Genomic DNA, 18,866 nt, shown 5'->3' on the forward strand with positions numbered 1-18,866 from the left:
TGCTTTTTGTTTATCTAATCTGAATAAGTAAAAATAAAATGTAATGTGCTATGTAAAAAATGAATAGATGTTATTGAGGTGGATGTGGATTTTAATTCCTTCATGTATCTTTAATGATCTATGCCTCTTATTGCCACTTTAATCTCCAGTCATTTGATCCTTCTGTTGGTATTAGGAATGAATGAAAAATATTTCTAGCCTGTCATCAGAAACTTAAATGTGAACAAAGGGAGTCTTATTCTAAAAGTCTCATCTATGTTTTATGTGCTCATTTTGTGTTGTCAGATGATCCATTTTTGTTTGTTTCCTTGCCTGTAAAGGAGGACAATAGGTCTAGAGTTAATGAGCTGTAATAGACACCACAATTCTCAAGTTTCAGCGCAGGGCAATATAATGTTTGTGCTACAGATGAAGTCAAGCTTCAATATGATTCAAAAAGATTAATTTGGAAGTGTTTCGAACCTGCCAAACGATGATGGGGACACCAGATCTCTGTGAAAAACAGGGAATTAAAATTTAATTTTAGAGAAACAAAGGCGTGCTTTAATTACTTGATATCGTAAGCAGTTAAATTGCACGACTGTTGAAGCATGTGGGAATGTCAGAGACTTGATGTCTCAAGGTTCAGCCTTTCAATCTATGTCCCTCCCGTACTAGGCAAAGACTCAGGCGAATGAGGGCTTGGGTGGAGTAACAGGGTGGTTGGGAAAGATAACATAAAGCAGCTGACTGAGCATACTGCTCTCTGCTGTTATGTTGTTAGGGTGTTGTTTATGGTCTTGATTAGCTGCCTTTCCTAATCAGAAGAGGAACTCTGGGGAGGGGAAGCGCCAGGTGAACTTGAACTTTTGTATTGCACTCACTGCCTTTGAAAGCATGAGGAGGAAGGAGGCAATTTGTGATCAGCATAAAAACGATGCATGTTGATGTGGATTTTCTGAGGAGTATTAACAGCAACTGATAACTTGGTATGAAGGGAAGTAACTTGGCTAGCTTTGATAGCTGTTTTTTCTCAGAGCTCTGCTAATTTACATTTTTCCTCCAAGAGCCATCTCAGGACAGAAGTTGTGCAGTGCTTCTTGCCTTGTTTCTGAGTCTTGTGATGACTGGTATTCGTTCTGGTAAGGGATCTGCTCACCGTGTCTGCCTGCAGTTCTGAATTCAGAACTGTCACCTAGCTGGAGTTCCTGGCTCCAATTTGTGCCTGTTTTGGTTTGTGAGTCAATTTACAGTGCATTTTGTCAAATATGTATCATCTACAATGCCTCCTTAGCTGCTTTATGCCATGCAAATTGAAGAGAGCAGAATGTATTGCCAGCATCTCCTTCCAGTGTTATACCTTTAACTCTTTTTATTTAACTTGCTTTTGTTAACTGCATGGAAGGAAGTTGCTTGGAAGCTTGATAAAGTCTTTTGCCTGAAGTCCTTGCACATTCCAGTAGTTCATCAGATGAATAGAGGAGTTGCAGCTGCATTTAAGTTGCACATACAAGTACCCAATGCTGCTTATCTGTCTTTACAAATACGATTTTTTTCCTACCTTGAGCTAGAAAACTTGAGCTGTAGTCTGCCTCTCTCTGCTTGAGTGGTGTGGGTTTTGTGCAGGGAGTTGAAGGCTGCTTTTTCTTGACTGGCTGTTGTTTTGGAGATGGAGGAACAAATCCGTTGGATTCATAAAATTATAGAATGGCTTAAGTTGGAAGGGACCTTAATGCCCACCCAGTCCCACCCTGTGCCATAGGCAGAGCTGCCACCCAGCAGCTCAGCTGCCCAGGGCCCCATCCAACCTGACTTTCAGCGCCTCCAGGGATGGGGCACCACAGCTTACATGGGCAGCTGTGCCAGCGCCTCACCAAACTCTGAGTTAGGAGTTTCTTCCTAACTTCTAATCTGAATTTCCCTTCTTTTAGTTTGAAGCCATTCCCCCTTGTCCTATCACTATGAGACCATGTAAAGGTCCCTCTCCTGCTTGTAAGCTCCCATTAAGTACTGGAAGGAACTTCAAAAAAGTAATGGTGTTAGGATGTGCAGGTGGATGAAGCCATTGCCTTTGGATATATTACTTGGATGTATTACTAAGGATGCTGTTGGTGGCAGCTACAACCTGGCTTTCATCAGACTATTTAACTTTTAAGCTTTCTAGGCAAGTAATAGCCAATGAAACTTGAAATGCCAGGGCCTAGCTCTGACTCATAATTTGCTATTTGGGTCAGGTCTTATCTGAATAGCTTGCATGCTACTAATTGGTCATAGAATGTTTGCAGAAATGTTGATGATTTGCTTTGTAGTTTTATGTTGATTTGAGAAAGAACTCTGTAATTTTTGAAAACTTCATGGGAGAGAATTTGAGTGGTAGGAGTTTAATATGTTAAATAGCTTGGAATAATTAAAAAAAATCATAAAAAACAACAGCAACAGAAAACCCTCACACAGAAATACTCTGTAGTATGCATCACTGTGTAACATCCATTTGTCACTACTGTTTCCCTCTTACTGCTGGGTTTCAACAGTCAGCTTTCCCTTTGGGGAACCTTTCATACGTGTTTGTGCTCTGTGCTTTGCGAGCAGTCAGTTTGTTCAGTCAGGTTTGCATGAAGACAAGCTGAACAGGCCTTGCTCTCACCATATGTCTCCTTCCCAGCAAGATTCCTGTAGTAGTTAATCTGCTATAGGTAATGCTTTGGACAAGTGGTTTTTATCTGTTCTACTGCAAAGAAATTCCTGCAGCTGTTCTTGTCGCTTACAGCGAAAACTAACTTCCTGAGTTGTTTCTAAAACTGACATCTGGAAGGAAGTTTTTGCATTCACAAACCTTTCCCTTAATCACAGGGACTGGGTCAAGGTTAGTAGGCCTCAAGTCTTGGCTGCCTGTCATTTTTGCACGTGTCCTTACTTGCCCCCAGAAGCTGCCTGAGTGGATTAAAAGTGTTCTGTTGCCTCAGTACATGTGTGCTACAAGGAGGAGAGAGCTGAATATCACAAGCTTGCGCTGTTATGCTCACTCATAGAAAGAAATGTGGATGAATGGCTTAAACTGAACGCCAACTTCCAAGCAGTTAAACAAATTGAGTGGGTGACACGTTATCTTCAACAAAAATGTGAATTGTATGAAGCGTTAGTGGTATGTTAGTGTTTTATATGCAGAAGGGCTTACTCAAAATTAGCTGCTCTACTACCTGCCTTCTTTAGCAGATACACAGGGAAATGAAGTAAACATGACAATTGAAAATAAGACTGAATGCTTGGTGGACACTGTCCTCTCCTGGACATTTGTATCAAAGCATCCACAGAAGTGTTTAATACTTACTGTTATTCAGAATTCTCTATTTCAATCCACATATTGTTGTCTGTCATATAGGGAAGGACTGATACTATATTGATTAATTAAAACAAATCCACCTGTCTACTTATGCTCTCTGCCACAGTCAGGCTGTTAACAAGTAAGAGGAAACATAGTTTAGTACCTTGAGGAGTTCAGGCACAGACTTTTTTTTTAACAGAACTGAAGGACCAACTCTGGTAAAGGTGTTTTTGTAACAGGTAAGTTTGGGTGGTAACACAGCATACAGGACTACTGAAACAAACAACCTAGCTTGGCAGAGTTGGCTAATCTTTGAAATTAAACAGCTCATGCAGTTTGAGTGAGCTGTAGGTGGTTCTTACCTATTGAGGATTTTCCTCAGAACCAGCTTTGTGATTCAAACACTTGATTTTAATGTTGCTGTGGCCAAAGGGATTTGATCTGTATTTCTGCCTTTCTGTAGGCAAATGGATTAATAGCTGAGCTGGTCAGTTGCAGCATGAAAGCTAGACAAAATCTCTACTTGATTTCATGTAATGCTGATAATTACAAATTGTGTTGCATAGACAACATCTAATGTTGCTTTTGAGAAAATGTGTAAGACTTGTTCCTGAAGCTCTTTTTTCTATTTGAGTTTTTGTTGGGGGTGGTTTTGTGGTTTTTTTTCTTTCTGTAGTTTGTTTCTTTCCTGTGTTGTTGCTGTTGTGTTTTGCTTTTCTTTTGTTTTCCCTGAGAGATTGTTTTAATTTGGGGCAATAAATGCTCTATGTAGTCACTTGGTGACTAGTAAAATAAATAAACTACATTTCATACATTTATGTCCCGTATCTGTTTCACATAATGAATGTACCTATAGTGTCTTTCATGAAGAGAAATTCTCTTCCACTGCTTTTATGCAAAATGAAGGGAATGTTTTGGAAACTGTTTTTGGAAAAGAAGAATCAACACTGATTTCTGTGCAGGTAAAACAGTTCAAATGCTTCAAAGTAGGACTGTTGTTTTCCTTTGGTTATAATTTTAGTTGTGTTAACTTAAAATAAATAAAACTAAAACGAAACGAAGTTTAGTTTAAATGATCTTCTGAACATCAAAATTTAAGTGAGACTGGTATCTGTAATGAAAGCTTCTCAGCACTTTATTTAACTTGGTAATGGTGGTTTGGCTTTACAGTTCACTGGGTGATTTGAAAACTCTTACTTTCCAAGAAAAGCATTTGGGTTTATCCATCATTGTTGGTAACTGAAAGCTTATGTTACTAATTCTATTACTTCCTCATTTCTTTCCACAGAACAAGCTTGCCATCTCCAATGTTTTCCAGAAATGACTTTAGTATTTGGAGTATCTTAAGAAAATGCATTGGAATGGTAAGTAATCAGAAAGCTGTGGTAAATAATTTGATCATAGAAGCATAGAACGTTTGGGTTTGGGTTGGAAGGCGCCTTTAAGATAACGTAGCTCCAACCCCCTGCTATAGGCAAGGACACCTTCCTCTAGACCAGGTTGCTCACAGCCCCATTCAGCCTGGCCTTGAGTGCTTCCAGGGAGGGGGCAAATTGTACTATTGATAGAATCATAGAACTGCTCAGGTTGGAAAAAACTTTCAAGATCATCAATTCCAACCTCAACCTAACCATACTACCCTAACTTTAACAACTCAGCGTGTTACTGATTCATTTGATGCCCAAATAGGAACTTGTTGGGGAGAGGAATTTTTGGTTTTTTGTTTTTTGTTTTTTTTTTTTTTAACTTGTGCTTTGTTTACTTTCGTAACTGGGGAAGGTGAGACTTGCTCAGATCAGTAGTGCTTGAGTAAAGTCATTTTCTCTTAAATTTAACCCTTGAAGTACTTTGTGGTAGCTGGGTTGGTTGTTTTTTGTTTTTTTTTTTTGTCGTTATTTGCTTTCAATATTGTTTTTTTCACTTTTAAGGATTTTTTTTTTTTTTTTTTACTTTGCTCTTCTCCCTGACCTCCCCTTCGTATTCCAGCCTCCTCCCCCCAGCAGTGTTACTGGCCAGATGGTAGGCACATCAGAGGTTGGCTGATTGGCACCAATAATCCGCTTCCAGCTAAGGGTGAATTGGAAAGAGGTCTTCTCTTCATTAGATCCCCCAATAGGCTGAAAGTACTTGCTGATAAACCTACATAATTCTGTAATGGTAGCCTACCAAAAGGCATGTGTGTTTAGTTGCTGTTCTCTTCTTTGTCTCCTGCTTAGGAACAGCACACAACACCAAGCAGTGAGATATGGAATTGGTAGGGAATGCTGTATCAGTAGACCCGAGTCTCCTGAATTGTTATGAAGCATTTGAGATTTGTCACAGTGGCTCTAGCAGAGAAATGTTATATTCCTAAAACACAAAGAACTGATTGAAGGCTTGACTTGCATAGTGTGTACAAAGAAGAATCCTGCTATTGTGATTAAGAACAGTGTTGTTTATTCCATACGTTGTCAGTTGCCATATGCAACTTTCAATTTCCTACTGAAGGCAGTTTTAAAACTGGTATTTCTATTGCAGAAACTCCTTTTTTTTTTTTTTTTTTTTTTTGTCAGAATGCAAAACTCCTGTGCTTTTCCTGTGCTGCCACATCTCTCTGTCATCTCCTCTCCCCCTAGCGTGCCCACCTTCCTAGAATAAAGATAATGTTTTTAAGGAATTAGGTGGCCTATATCTATTTTAGGAGTATATGTAACTTAGTCTTCAAAAGGGCACTTATTTAGAGTAACGTATTGTTTACTCTCACTTTCTTCAGGTGTCTGTTAGTGAGAAGCTAGTCGTTAGATGTTTGGTTTTCTTTTTGTTTTAAAAGTAGCCTTACATGTCCACACAGAAGGGCTTACCCAGCTCATAAGGGGATGTGGAGGGTTTTTTTTTTTGTCTTCTCAGCATTAGCAGTGTCGGGTCAAGCACGTTGCCTTAGCGCTAAGAGCATCATTTAGTTTTGTAGTAAGCCAATTAGGATTAGGTTACTGCTGGTCAGAGTATGGTCAGTGTATCTAATCGCTTGGTTTTTAACACAAGTTTCATTTGTGCATCAGGAATTGTCCAAGATCACAATGCCAGTTATATTCAACGAACCACTGAGCTTCCTTCAGCGACTTACAGAGTACATGGAGCACACATACCTCATCCACAAAGCCAGCTCTCTGTCTAGCACAACTGAGCGAATGCAGGTACTTTGGCTTCCATAATTCGAATACTTCTGTTTATTTTCTTTTTGTATAGTTTGTCTTAGTATAAGAAGAACTGCTGTTATCAGCTGCATGTCAGATTCTCTTACTAATTCACCAGTTTTGCTTGCCTAGGGAAGTGTTTTGCTTTTCCTAAGGCTTACTTTTTTGAGCCTTTTGATTAAAAACCTATTTATTTTCCTCCCCTGTAAATAGAACCTTCCTATACTACTTGAGAAGAAGCATTCTGTATCACTGTGACTGCTGTTAGTGGTTGATAAAGACTAAGATGAACTGTGTACTCATATTCTTTTGAACAGTGTGTTGCTGCATTTGCTGTGTCTGCTGTAGCCTCGCAGTGGGAACGTACGGGGAAGCCATTCAACCCATTGCTTGGAGAGACGTATGAATTGATCAGGTAACCAACAGAGGATGCACTGAAGATTAGAAGGTGGTGTTTGATGTGTGAATGAATGTTTGATTAGATCTGTGAGGTGGCTTGCAAGACGCTGTCTGTTCTCAAAGCTGCTAGGAGTGTGTGCATTGTGCTGGTGTTCAACCATGCGCTCCTCCGTAATGAGAAAGCACTGATATTTTCATCTCAGGAAAAGGTTATAAAAACTGCTAGTAAAAGCAAGTTTTTGTTCTATTCTTACATGTAAAAAATGACTTTTTACTGAAACATTCTAAATGAAAAGATACATGTTATATATAAGGGAGATGTTAGAGTTGTTACAGTAATTATATGAGTGTCCAAGATGCAAATAATCTATTGTTCTGCAGCTGCATTTAGGGCAACTCTCAAACAAATGACTATTTGGCCTCTGATTATGCAGAAGTTTAAGAAAGAAGTTACTATGAAAAGTAAACAGATTGATTAAATTTGGTTTATATTGTTACATTTTTGCATGATGTCCTCAGTTACTTAGGATGAGGATGCTATGTGTATGAGTCGATTGTTTTGTATTACTTCAGAGCTTTAACTAAGTTTTACATTGGGGAGAGAGACTATCCGCGAGTCCAGAAGAACTACAGCTGCACTGTACTTTACGTGCATGCTTTCTCGTCTTCGTTTTGTATCTTCAGAATACTGACTTTTAGAAACTTTGTTTTGCAGAGACGATCTTGGATTTAGACTTCTCTCAGAACAAGTTAGCCATCATCCACCAATCAGTGCTTTCTATGCTGAAGGTTTAAATAATGATTTTGTGTTCCATGGATCAATTTATCCTAAACTCAAATTCTGGGGCAAGAGTGTGGAAGCAGAACCAAAAGGCACAATGACTTTGGAGCTTCTTGAGTAAGTTGATGAATAATAATTGCATAGGTACTGCAGCCACATCTATGATTACTAAAGGGCAATAGAAGTCTCATGGCTCAGGAATGGGAATGTCTAACACTCACATCTTAATGTCTGATGGCAGATTGCTTTGTGGGGTGGAAGGAATGAAGTCATGAAAGCAACTGACATCATTTGGCTTAATAAACTGTGTAGTAATAGCACTAATAGATGGTGCTTACGTCTGTGTTCTGCAGGTGCCTGGACATCCAGTCCAACACTAGCACACTTGAGTCCTGTTGGCTTTCCTAACGTCATTCAGCATCCACAAGGACTGCACTGATGTTGCTGTTTTAAAGAATTGATAAAATCAGTAGCAATAGGTTAATACAGTTCCTACTTTGCCTGGGTTCTTGCCATGCCCATTTCAAGACTTGATGCGGGTTGTAGAAGATGGCTTGTCACAGCAGTGACATTCAGTATAAAGATATGCTTATGGGTGTTTTTTTTTTTTTGCCTCCCTTAGACACAACGAAGCCTACACGTGGACAAATCCTACTTGCTGTGTGCATAACATTATTGTGGGCAAACTTTGGATTGAGCAGTATGGAAATGTGGAAATAACTAACCACAAGTAAGTTGAGAATGTGGGAGATTTCACTTGCTGTGAGCTGAAAAAAAAGGAAAGTCGTCCGCAAGTAATTAGTGCCCTCTTGTTCTGTCTGTAGAACTGGTGAGAAATGTGTGCTGAGTTTCAAGCCTTGCGGCCTCTTTGGAAAGGAGTTGCATAAAGTTGAAGGCTACATTCAGGACAAAAGGTAACAATTTCATTCCTGAGAGGAAACAAATTGCTGCCCTTTGTTTCTAGCAACTGCTGAATAGGGTGTCTTATGCCAAGGGCATGAACCTGGAAGAGAGTGGGTTAGGAGTTGTGTAATACCATTAGTGCAGTTTGAAGAATTGCTCTCAAAAAAGGTTTTCTTTTCTTTCAGCTATTTTCAACTGAAGTGAAATGAATCTCTTTTAGCTCAGTTGTACACATTGCCTTTTTTTTTTTTGACAGCAAAAAGAAACTTTGTGCATTGTATGGGAAGTGGACGGAGTGTTTGTACAGTGTTGACCCAGCTACTTTTGAAGCTTATAAAAAGAATGACAAGAAAAATGCAGAAGAGAAGAAAAGCAGTAAACAGGTATTAGTCCTTGAAGGGGCTGGTGCATCTTCGAAGGTATTGTAGGCCAGCTCAATGTTTCAGCGGTACTTAAGAGCATTAAAATTACATTTCACTTATTCTCTCTTTTCCGGGTGGCTTATAAAAATAGATTGGATGGATATTAGCATTAAGGGATGAAATGCTTCTGCTCTCAAGGGTTTGTATTCAAGCTTCCCAGATCTTGGAGTTACCAAACTGCAGGGTTGTTCATTATCTGCCCCTTTTGCCCAAGTCATATGGAGCAAATGGTGTATTTGTTGGTTGGACCATGGTTCTGATCATGTACAATAATTATTATATTTTAATAGGAGGATTTGGACTTCTAGAGGTAGAATAGACTGGCATTTCATCTTGATCCCATTTTTTCAGCTTTTCCAAAGAATGTTTATGTTTCTTTTACAACGTTGTTCCAATCACAGTGGGTTTTTTAGTTGAGGGTTTTTGTTCTTTTTTTTTCCTCAGAGTTGCATTAATTTTCTTATGGGAGAAAAATAAAAGCATTCTTAATTGTTACAGATTTCTGGTAGCAGTATGCTTTTTATTTAAGGTGAGTGGCAATATTGGCAAATACAATGTGATGAAGAATAATCATTCATAGCTGCTTAAAACAGCGGTTGATCCTCATTGGTGTTTGAAGCCAGACTTTGTTGTTGGTTTTGATGTTGCTCATTTTAATGTAAAAACAAGAGAGATAACTCTTGAATGCAGTTCTTCCTGTGCAGATTCAGATTGTTGCTGTGTCTGAGGCTTCTGTGCCTGTCTGCAGGAGAGAGCTAAAGCACAGGGGATTACTGCTTCTCCTTGAGTCTGACCCAGTGAGCCCCAGGGAGAAGGGAGCCAAGAAAAACATACTCAGTTTCTTTGTTCAGTTGCTGTTTTGCATGTTCCAACAAAGCTTAAGATGACCTTTGCTTTTCATTTCAAAATGAAGCACTCTGTTGTAACTTGAGCTTTATACGTGTTGTTCTGACTCTAGTAAAGCACACTATTTTTACTAATTTAACAGAACTATTTCTGTATTTAATAAAAAAAAAAAGGCTCTGTAGCTAAGATGAAGCTTAGTCTCCTTTGTGTGTTCCCACTGCCCCCTTGTGTTCAAGGAGTTGGCACTGCTTATGATATTTGAATTTGTAGGTGACCCAGTTCTCATGTATGTCTGGATGTGGTTTCTGTCCTCACGGTAATAAAGCAGTCACTCAGTGATGACAGTGCATTGCCTTCCAAACTCCTCCTAATTAGAATTTTCAGGTTTGTTTCTTCCAGTTGTTTTCCTGCTATTCTTTTTTATTGTTACTAAAATAGGCTTGCTTCTGTCTTTCTTCAGGGCATCTGTGGGGATGCAAATCTTTTTCAAAGGGACCCAGGATTCCCTCTCAAAGCCCTTTGGTTTTTATAGGGTTAGAACTACTGGAAACATGATTTTTTTGAACATTAATGTGGCACTGGCACAGCTGCCCATTGGGTGCCCCACCCCTAGAGGTTCTCAAGGTCAGGTTGGATTGGGCCCTGGGCAGCTGAGCTGTTGTATGGCAGCCCTGCCCATGGCAGAAGGCTGGGCTTTTATGGTCCCTTCCAACCCAAACCATTCCATGATTCTGTGGTGCTAGATAAGTCTCCTTGTATGCAAAGGTGATATTTTAACAGCATTGTGATAAGAGTAGTCCCTTGGGTTAGACCAAGGTAATTCTACTCTGAATGAACTAGTCTTTGTTAAATCAAGGTGAAGTACTTCATGCAGATATTTCAGTGCGAACATATGGAAGAAAACAATGTAAGGCAACAGCAGCTGCAGTCCTGTATGCCTAGTTACAGAATGATTGAGTAGTGCTGAGTATAAAATATGCAACATTGTGGGTAGGGGCACATGAAAATCCTTTAAAGGACAGGACAAGTTGCTAGCACAGCTTCGGCACCGTCAACTAAAAGCCTTGTTTAGCTTCCAAACCTGGTCTGTGTGTAGCTCTGTACTTTGTGACCTGTTTGTTACAAAAGCACAGTAACCAATTGCTCCTCAGTGAAACAAGATCCTTAATGCTTCCTAATATGCTTAGGCGTGTGACGCATGAATCATCTCAGAGCACAGTTGAGTCCAGTCTGAGTACTGGATTTTTTTTGTACTACAGCATCGGTGTATGACACAGCCGTCAGAGAGCAAAGCTTATTAGCAGCAGGATTGAAGCTGTTAGCTTGTAGCCAAAGTATTTAAAGCATTAGTGGCCTTTAAGTTCTGCTCTATGCTCCAGTGATCTTTGAAACGTGCTGTTGCTGCTTTTAGCTGTAATAGTGACCTGAAGTTTTCTTGGGAGGATATTATTCATTGTCTAGCAGGCGTTAGTTCAGTACTGTGGTGTAATCTCACGTGGCTGAATCAATATCATTACATGTAGAAGTGTTTGTGGTTAAATGGGACATCGTACTGGTAGAGAAACTTAAATTTCTTAACACATAAATATTCAGATCTTATCTACAAAGAAATTGATATGAGAAACTTCAGGTAGCCTTGGCTTGGAAAGAAGTACATACTCTGTGTAAATGCTGTTGTCCTTCTTGATGAGCATTTTTAGAAGTTTGTTGCTGACATTTACTTTTGGTCAAGGAAATTTTACATAATCCATTTTCTTTCTGTGCTGTTTTCAGGTGAGCAACACTGAGGAACCTGATGAGATGCCACTGCCAGATTCTGAGAGTGTGTATGTTATTCCTGGAAGTATTTTACTTTGGAAGATAACTCCAAGACCTCCAAATTCAGCACAGGTCAGCTACACTTCTGCTTACTGAAAAGTGCGTGTTATATCCAATTATTCTGCCTGGTCAACACAAAACAAATCCATTTGTCCTCTCTTTCTTAATGGGTCTGGGTTTACCTGCTCACTGCAGCAGACTTCTCACAGGCAGTTACTTAGCCAGATTTCTCTACGGAATCGAATGCTTTGTGCAGCCAGTGATGTGGGCAATTTCCCCACTTGTTCTCTGCACTCTGTTCCCTATACAGAGATGCACAGCTTTGCAAGGAACAACCTCTTCTGAAGGGCTTCCTAAGAGGGCAGACACTTTCTAGGAGATGTTTGCAAAGCCTATACAGCATAGGCTGGTGTGTGAAGGCAGTGCCCAAAGATAGAACAAGGGGCAATGGGTGCAAATTGGAATGCAGAAAGAAACAAGACCCACCATACAGCTTTCCTGTATGACCTGCTGTAGGGAACCTGCTTTAGCAGGGGCATTGATGTTGGACTTGATGGTCTCCAGAGGCCCCTTCCAACTGCTGAAATCCTATGATTCTAAGGGCCATGGAGCCAGTGGGCAGAGAATGAGATGTGTTCATGTACAAAAATAGACGTGGAACAAGTAAAGGTGCCCTCTGTAGGTTAATCAAGGGGGAAATCTCTCTTTGGAGACAGGGAAAATACCAGTAGGACTGGAAAAAGAAGATAAGAGAGAAATAGTGTACTGAGTAATTGGATGCTGTCCTGGTTAAACAGAAACACCAAGGATCAGCTACATTCTTCCTGACAGTGCAGTTTTGCTGGTATCTTGAGTATTCTTATCTGGAGTGACTAAATAATAAAAAAAGCACTTGGATGTTTGTTTTTAGACAGCTGCTTTGTTGTATATTAAGACTAGCAGCCAGAGGCTTTGTAAGAAAGTCACCTTTTCTCTTTGTCTCCGTATTTCAGATGTACAATTTCACTAGCTTTGCTATGGCTTTGAATGAATTGGACAAAGAAATGGAAAGTGTCATTCCCAAAACTGACTGCCGGCTACGACCAGATATCAGAGCCATGGAAAATGGAGAAATAGGTAATTTTATTTCTTGTTAAAACTGAAGAACCAGGGAAAAAAATGAAATTAATTCAATTTCTGAGTTGTTGTTAGATGAACTATTAGAATAAGTAGTCGTAAAGACAGACCATAAAGATACGGTTTTCCACACTACAAGGCAGTATTTAATCCTTGTACTGCTTCTAGTAAAAGCTGTCACCCACCTCTACTTCATGTACTTCACAGCTGCCTTTAACAATGCTGTATTTTAGAGTGGTGATCAAAGCTGTGTTGGTAGCACACTCTTGTTTTAGCTGCTGCTGAACAAGGAGGTATTCAGTGCCTTTAACATGCTCAACAGTAGAACTTTGACAGGAGGATGTTTTTCCAAAGCATCTTGGCTTAAAGGCTGGCTGGGCATAGGTGGTACTGGTGGGTGGTGATGAGTCATTGCCTTTGCATTCCTTTTTCATTCTCTTTCCCTTCACTTGGTTAACTGTCTTTAATTCCAACCCATGAGTTTTTCATGCTTTTGCTCTTTAATTCTCTCTTCCATCCTGGACTGAAGTGAATGAGTGGCTTAGCACCTACCCAGGAATGCACCGCACCACTTGCCCACTTACGTACTTCTGTACAAGCTGGAATCTTAGACCCTATGCTATTCTGTGTTCTTTTTAGCTTTAGAACCTTTGCTATGCTCTGTTGTCCAGCTCTGTAGCTGGAGACTAAGAGGAAAGTCTTGAAGCGTCAAAAGTATTTGTGAACTTGTCAGCTTCTGTTTTCAACAACCAGAGCAAAAAGAACATTTTGAAGTGACAATTCTGAGTAATGCAGTCAAAGCTACTTAAGTTGGGACGTCAGTGACAAATGTGTATGACGCAGAAACATTCCTCACTGGGAATTTGAACACTTTTGTTGTCTTGGGATACTGAATTAGAAATGCATTATGAGATTTGTATGCTTTTTAGAAACTTCAGAGAGATTGTTACTGTAGGTACCATGGAGTCTAAGTGTCTTTTAGTTTTCTGACATGCGACTTGGTGCTAAATACTTGAGTGTGGTTTGGAACAACTTCCCCCAGCCCTTTTTTGCCTCTTTCTTTTCAGTATTTTACTTTTAAAGCAAGGTGGCTACACTTGTAGACTAAAAGCAGGGGGCATTTTGCTTTTTCTGCCTTACTGAGTGATTGGGGTAAGTCATGAAACCTCTGAATCAGTTTCACCTACATAATAGCACAATAACTGTGACTACTTCTGATAAATAATCTGAGATTTGATATGACAAACAGTGACGCAGATGTACTACAGCACAGTTGTACTTTAGTGGGTTGTTTTCCTCAGAAGTGGCAACTGCTGCTTGGAGGCTTATAAATAACAACAACAAATAAAAAAGAGCAGATCACTGAATTCCCGCAACCACTTCTTGACTGTAGGATTGCTGTGTAGCCAGTGGGATGGACATTGCTGGTTCACAGCATCCCCAGTACCTTGCATGTCTAAATTCAAAGAGCAGTAACTGTGCCTTTAGCAACAGGTCATATTCCTTCACTGTACTAACAGCGTGAAATCGATGGAGCAGATAGACCCGTAACAGGCAGTGCTGGAATCCGGTAGGGTAATTGGGAACAGCTGATAGGCTTCCAGATGTTATCTCAGTTATTTCTTTCTGAGCTATGTAAATATGTGAAATACTTCTTGAGGATTCAAATATGGAAGAGATTACCCTTCACATAATCTGTTTTTCAGTCTTCCTCAAGATGTTCTGAAGGGAAAATGAAATTGTCCTTTCTGCTAAATGGAAGCTTGCTTTGGACTGTGACCCATGCTAGCTTACTGCTCCAACAACAAAAAATAAAAATAGAGGATTGATTCTTCATGTTTGGAAATGAATATTCCAGCCCCCTATTGCTGTGCTCTTAGGCTGAAACAGATGCACTTCTGTGTTACGTAGAATGCTTTTTAAAGGGATAACTTATTAAAATGCTGGGTCAGATGGACTAATGACTGTGTATTTTTATTCCTTCAAGATCTGGCTAGTGAGGAGAAGAAGAGGCTAGAAGAAAAGCAAAGGACCGCCCGCAAAAATCGTTCAAAGTCAGAGGAAGACTGGAAGACGAGGTCAGTGTGCCTGCATGCTATGGGTGTTTTGGTATGAAAGTGTTGAACATTCGGGTTAACTGCCAGCCCGTGCTGGTGGTGTGTGGTGTCAGCATGAAGCTGATATCTCAGCATTGGTGATGCTGCTGTGATATATACAGTCTGGGTCTGTGCAGGCTGCAGCACCCAGAGTCAGATGTGGTCTTGGTTCCTTCCCTCTCAGTGCTTGTGCACCCGTTGTTCATACGCTAAGCATTGAAGTGCGTTGCCTTTTCTAAGTGTGAAAAAGATGCTGCTGCTGATGGCTGTTTGTAAGGACAGTTGTTAGTGGCGACTAATGTGTAATGCCTCTAATATGTATGCTTGGCCAAAGCGAGGAATGAACAATTCCTTCTGTGAACTTGATGGCATATTGCCCACAACTTCTCAGATCAGTTGCTGGGTGCTGGCAACACTGTACTACTGCAGCATGCAGGTTTTTTGCTTTTTCTTTTTTTTTTTTTTTTTTTTTTTTTTGAAGATGGTGAAATGGCTCCATCAGCTCATTCTCCATGTCATTTCTTCCTTTCCAAAAGTGTTACTACCTATAAAAGTTAGAAGAATTAAGGGAAAAGTTAGCATACAAGGCAGCTGCCAGTTGTCTTTCTTAAAAGGGAAGTCAACTGGGAGCTGTCAGGCACAACTGGCTCAATAGAAGTTGTAAAAGCACAATCAAATGAATCTTGTTTGACCAGGCAAAGCCTATTCAAATTTATAACAAAAGATTGGTGGCCTCTTCACAGGAGGAAAAAAAAAAAAAAAAAAAAAAAAAAGTAGGGCTAAATTCTCTACAAGTAAGCAAACTTCATCTCTTCCCTACTTACTAACTGCTAATGCACCCAAACATCATGGATTAAATGTCTTCAAAATGTCTGTTTGTAACTATAAATCACATCTTTTTTTTTTTTTTTTTTTTTTTGCAAATGAAGTCACTCATCATGCCAGAGTCCCAGGTTTGGTCATGTCTGACTTGTTTTTCCTCTGCCTGCTTTCCTGCAGTGTTTGGGTTTGTTTGTCCTGAAACTGGCGCAAAATAACATTTTTTGTAATGCTTCTGAGTAGATGTGTTACATGAAGAACAGCCTCGCACCTCCCTCTTCCTTCCCTGAATTCAGGGGCTCTGTGTGCTTTGATTCTGGCTTTCACCAAGTGGTAGGGATAACTACACTGTTCCTCCAGCTATCCGAAGCTCAAAGCTTGATATGAGAACTAAGGGAATTTCTAGAGCACAGTGCAAAGCAATGGTTCTCAGGATCTGTAGTCAGTGCAGAACCATTCACGAGGTTCTCCAGTTGCTGTAGAGCCAGCACTGTGCAAGTTGTCAGTGCATGGACTTCAGATTCCTGGTATCGTTTAAGAACTCCTTATTTTCTTGCATGTCTCCAAAGCTTTGGCAGAACCTTTCTTGAGTCTGATCTTTTTAGTAGGAATGCCAAGTGTGACTGCTTTCAAAAGATGAACATAAATTATGTAGGAAAAGCTCCTTTTCACTTAAATGTAGAGATAAGCCTGGGGAAAAAAGCTATTTTGTTGGGAGGCAACTCTTCTGCTGCTCCCTGAGGATCAGCCTGCAGGTCTTAACCTGAAGTGTGATGGAAACTGATGTAAACAGCTGCATTTCCCACTGGAGTACACTGTCCTGATCCATTCCAGTGCTGAAGGCAGAGCAGTGGGATCCTGGGCGTACAGCTCCCTAAGCTACAGGGTGAGGTCATTCCTTGTAGCCCTGATCCTCAGCAAGCTTACACTCTGGAATAAGCTGCTGCTCCATGTGAGCTGGGAAGCATACTGGGCCTGCACACACACCAGTTACTTCAGAGCAACTGATGTACACGTCCCAAGCAAAGCTTACATGGTAGTAAACCATGTGTGGCACGAGGGGTGAGGGACTTTCACTGGCTTCTGTTAGTTTAATCAGAGCAGAAGTGCCAGTCAGGTGTTTGACTGTTCAATTTGTACCACTGTGATGGTTACATGAGGAATTATTTCCGATGTGCATCTCAGATCTTTTGGATCTAGCCAGAGCCTCCTACTGGCCACCCTGCTCTTTCAGTTGGTTGTAATCACAGGATCATTGAGGTTGGAAAAGACTGCTGAGATCACCTAGTCCAACCATCAGCCCATCTGCACTGTGCCCACTAACTTGTGTCCCAGTGCCACATCCATACAGTTCTTGAACCACCTCCAGGGACAGTGATTCTACCACCTCTGTGGGCAGCCTATGCCACTGCATCACCACTTTCTGAAAAGAAATTTCTCCTAATATCCAACCTGAATCTCCCTCAAAGCAACTTGAGGCCAATCCCTCTTGTCCTGTTGCTGTTACCTGGGAGAAGAGGCCGACCCCCATTTCACCACAACCTCCTTTCGGGCAGTTGTAGAGAGCATTAAGGTCTCCCGTGAGCCTCTTCTTCTCCAGTCTGAACCATCCCACCTCACTTAAGACTGGCGCTCCAGACCCTTTATAGCTTCATTGCCCTTATTTGATCCTAATGTATTTTCATTTCTGCTCTGAAAAGCAGAAAACCTAGAAAGATAGAGCGAGTTAAAAAAAATGCACATGCATGATTTACATCAGTGAGTGTGTTTGCTGCAGTGAGGCATACATGCAAGAACTGGCCTTTGTGGCCACTGAAGTGCAGAAAGGAAGCACTGGAGCATATATTAACCACAAGAGCTGCTTGCAAGCTGCCTGGTGCTGCCAACACAGCATGGCAAAACACAGTAAAAACTTAAACTACTGCTTGTCCTCTGGGGTCTGCTTTTGCAAGGTAAAAGATTGAGCCAGACCCAAACAGCAAGCTGTGCTCAGTTATGCTGCATGATGTAACTGCCAGAAATAGGCATGGATGAGGAGGAAGGAGGACAACCTTCTGTGCCATGGTGCTTTGACAGCTGTCCTCCCCACTGGGGGTACTGCCAGCAGTCCGGCCTTGTGAGGTGGCACCCTACTTTGTTGACTGTGCTATGTAAGTGCACGGCTTTCCTATGAGGAAGGAGAAGAGAAGAGGGGAAGAAACCAGCATGTGCAAGAGTTCAGTGTGTCAGTGAGCAGCCAGCATAGAAGCTGGCATGTAACTTGGTGCAGCTGGATCAGCCCTCTGGGCATTCACGTTGGCCCCTCAGCGCTAACAGTGGATACAACACCATCATGCTTTAGTAAGCCACAACTTTTCCTGCAGCCTGGGGGTGATGTTTCATCTACATTGAGGGTAATGAACACACTTGTTCTGAGTTGGCATGTTGCAAAACAAGGCTTTGAGACGCTGGGGGAAATCTAGATCCTGGGGAAATGGTGTTTTTCTGTCTTCAGGACTGCAGTGCTCGTGGTGTTCACATGTTGTGAAGACACTGTTATTATTTATGCATGCCAAAATGATGGTTCACAACTGCTTTGAAGTGTAACTGTAGCTATGCTTTCTATGTGAGAGTCTTGACTGCTCCAAGTGGACAAAATGTTGGTATCAGTAATGTCACCTGGGAGCCATTGGAGTGCTGTTGGAATGGGGAAATCTGGCTTCCAAACAACACGTATTTAAGATTTTAAACTAAGAGGAGTCCTGCATTCATGGTAATTACTTTGAACAACAACAGCTGAAGACGCAGCAAAGCAGTTCTGAACTACAGCAATGTATGGATAGCTTTGGTAACATGCTGAATGTTTCCTTACAGATGGTTCCATCAAGGCCCCAATCCCCACACCGGCACGCAGGACTGGCTCTATTCTGGCAACTACTGGGACAGAAACTACTTTAATTTGCCTGATATTTATTAAAATGCAATAAGAAGCCTGTGGCTGATACAAATAAGTCTTAATCTGTTTTAATGTTTTCCCTCATTTTACTTACCTCCTGAAAGAACTAACATGTTATCCAACAGAATATTACGCATCTCCGCAGTAAATCTGGCGGTACGTGACTGCGGTCCTTTAGGTAGGGGATGAACTGTTTTGGCTGGCAGTGGGTCCTACGTGGACAAAGTCAGCAAGTCACCATGATGTACAGCTGCCTG

The 18,866-nt window shown here is 40.9% G+C and overlaps 1 protein-coding gene across 1 annotated transcript in view; it reads left to right on the forward strand.

Annotated features, from left to right (window-relative positions):
• The window catches only part of OSBPL1A (oxysterol binding protein like 1A), a gene marked incomplete at both ends in the record, with an annotated part of 65,602 nt that extends 46,972 nt beyond the window's left edge, over positions 1 to 18,630 (forward strand). Inside the window, 11 exon segments of the mRNA XM_079533725.1 lie at positions 4,590 to 4,665; positions 6,340 to 6,474; positions 6,792 to 6,889; positions 7,589 to 7,771; positions 8,277 to 8,384; positions 8,479 to 8,568; positions 8,814 to 8,940; positions 11,599 to 11,715; positions 12,636 to 12,759; positions 14,747 to 14,837; positions 18,528 to 18,630. Coding sequence (XP_079389851.1) covers positions 4,590 to 4,665; positions 6,340 to 6,474; positions 6,792 to 6,889; positions 7,589 to 7,771; positions 8,277 to 8,384; positions 8,479 to 8,568; positions 8,814 to 8,940; positions 11,599 to 11,715; positions 12,636 to 12,759; positions 14,747 to 14,837; positions 18,528 to 18,630 — 1,252 coding nt within the window.
• Between the last annotated feature and the right edge of the window lie 236 nt (positions 18,631 to 18,866).

This window comes from Tetrao urogallus (assembly GCF_951394365.1).
Source record: "Tetrao urogallus genome assembly, chromosome: 3".
NCBI lineage: Eukaryota > Metazoa > Chordata > Aves > Galliformes > Phasianidae > Tetrao > Tetrao urogallus.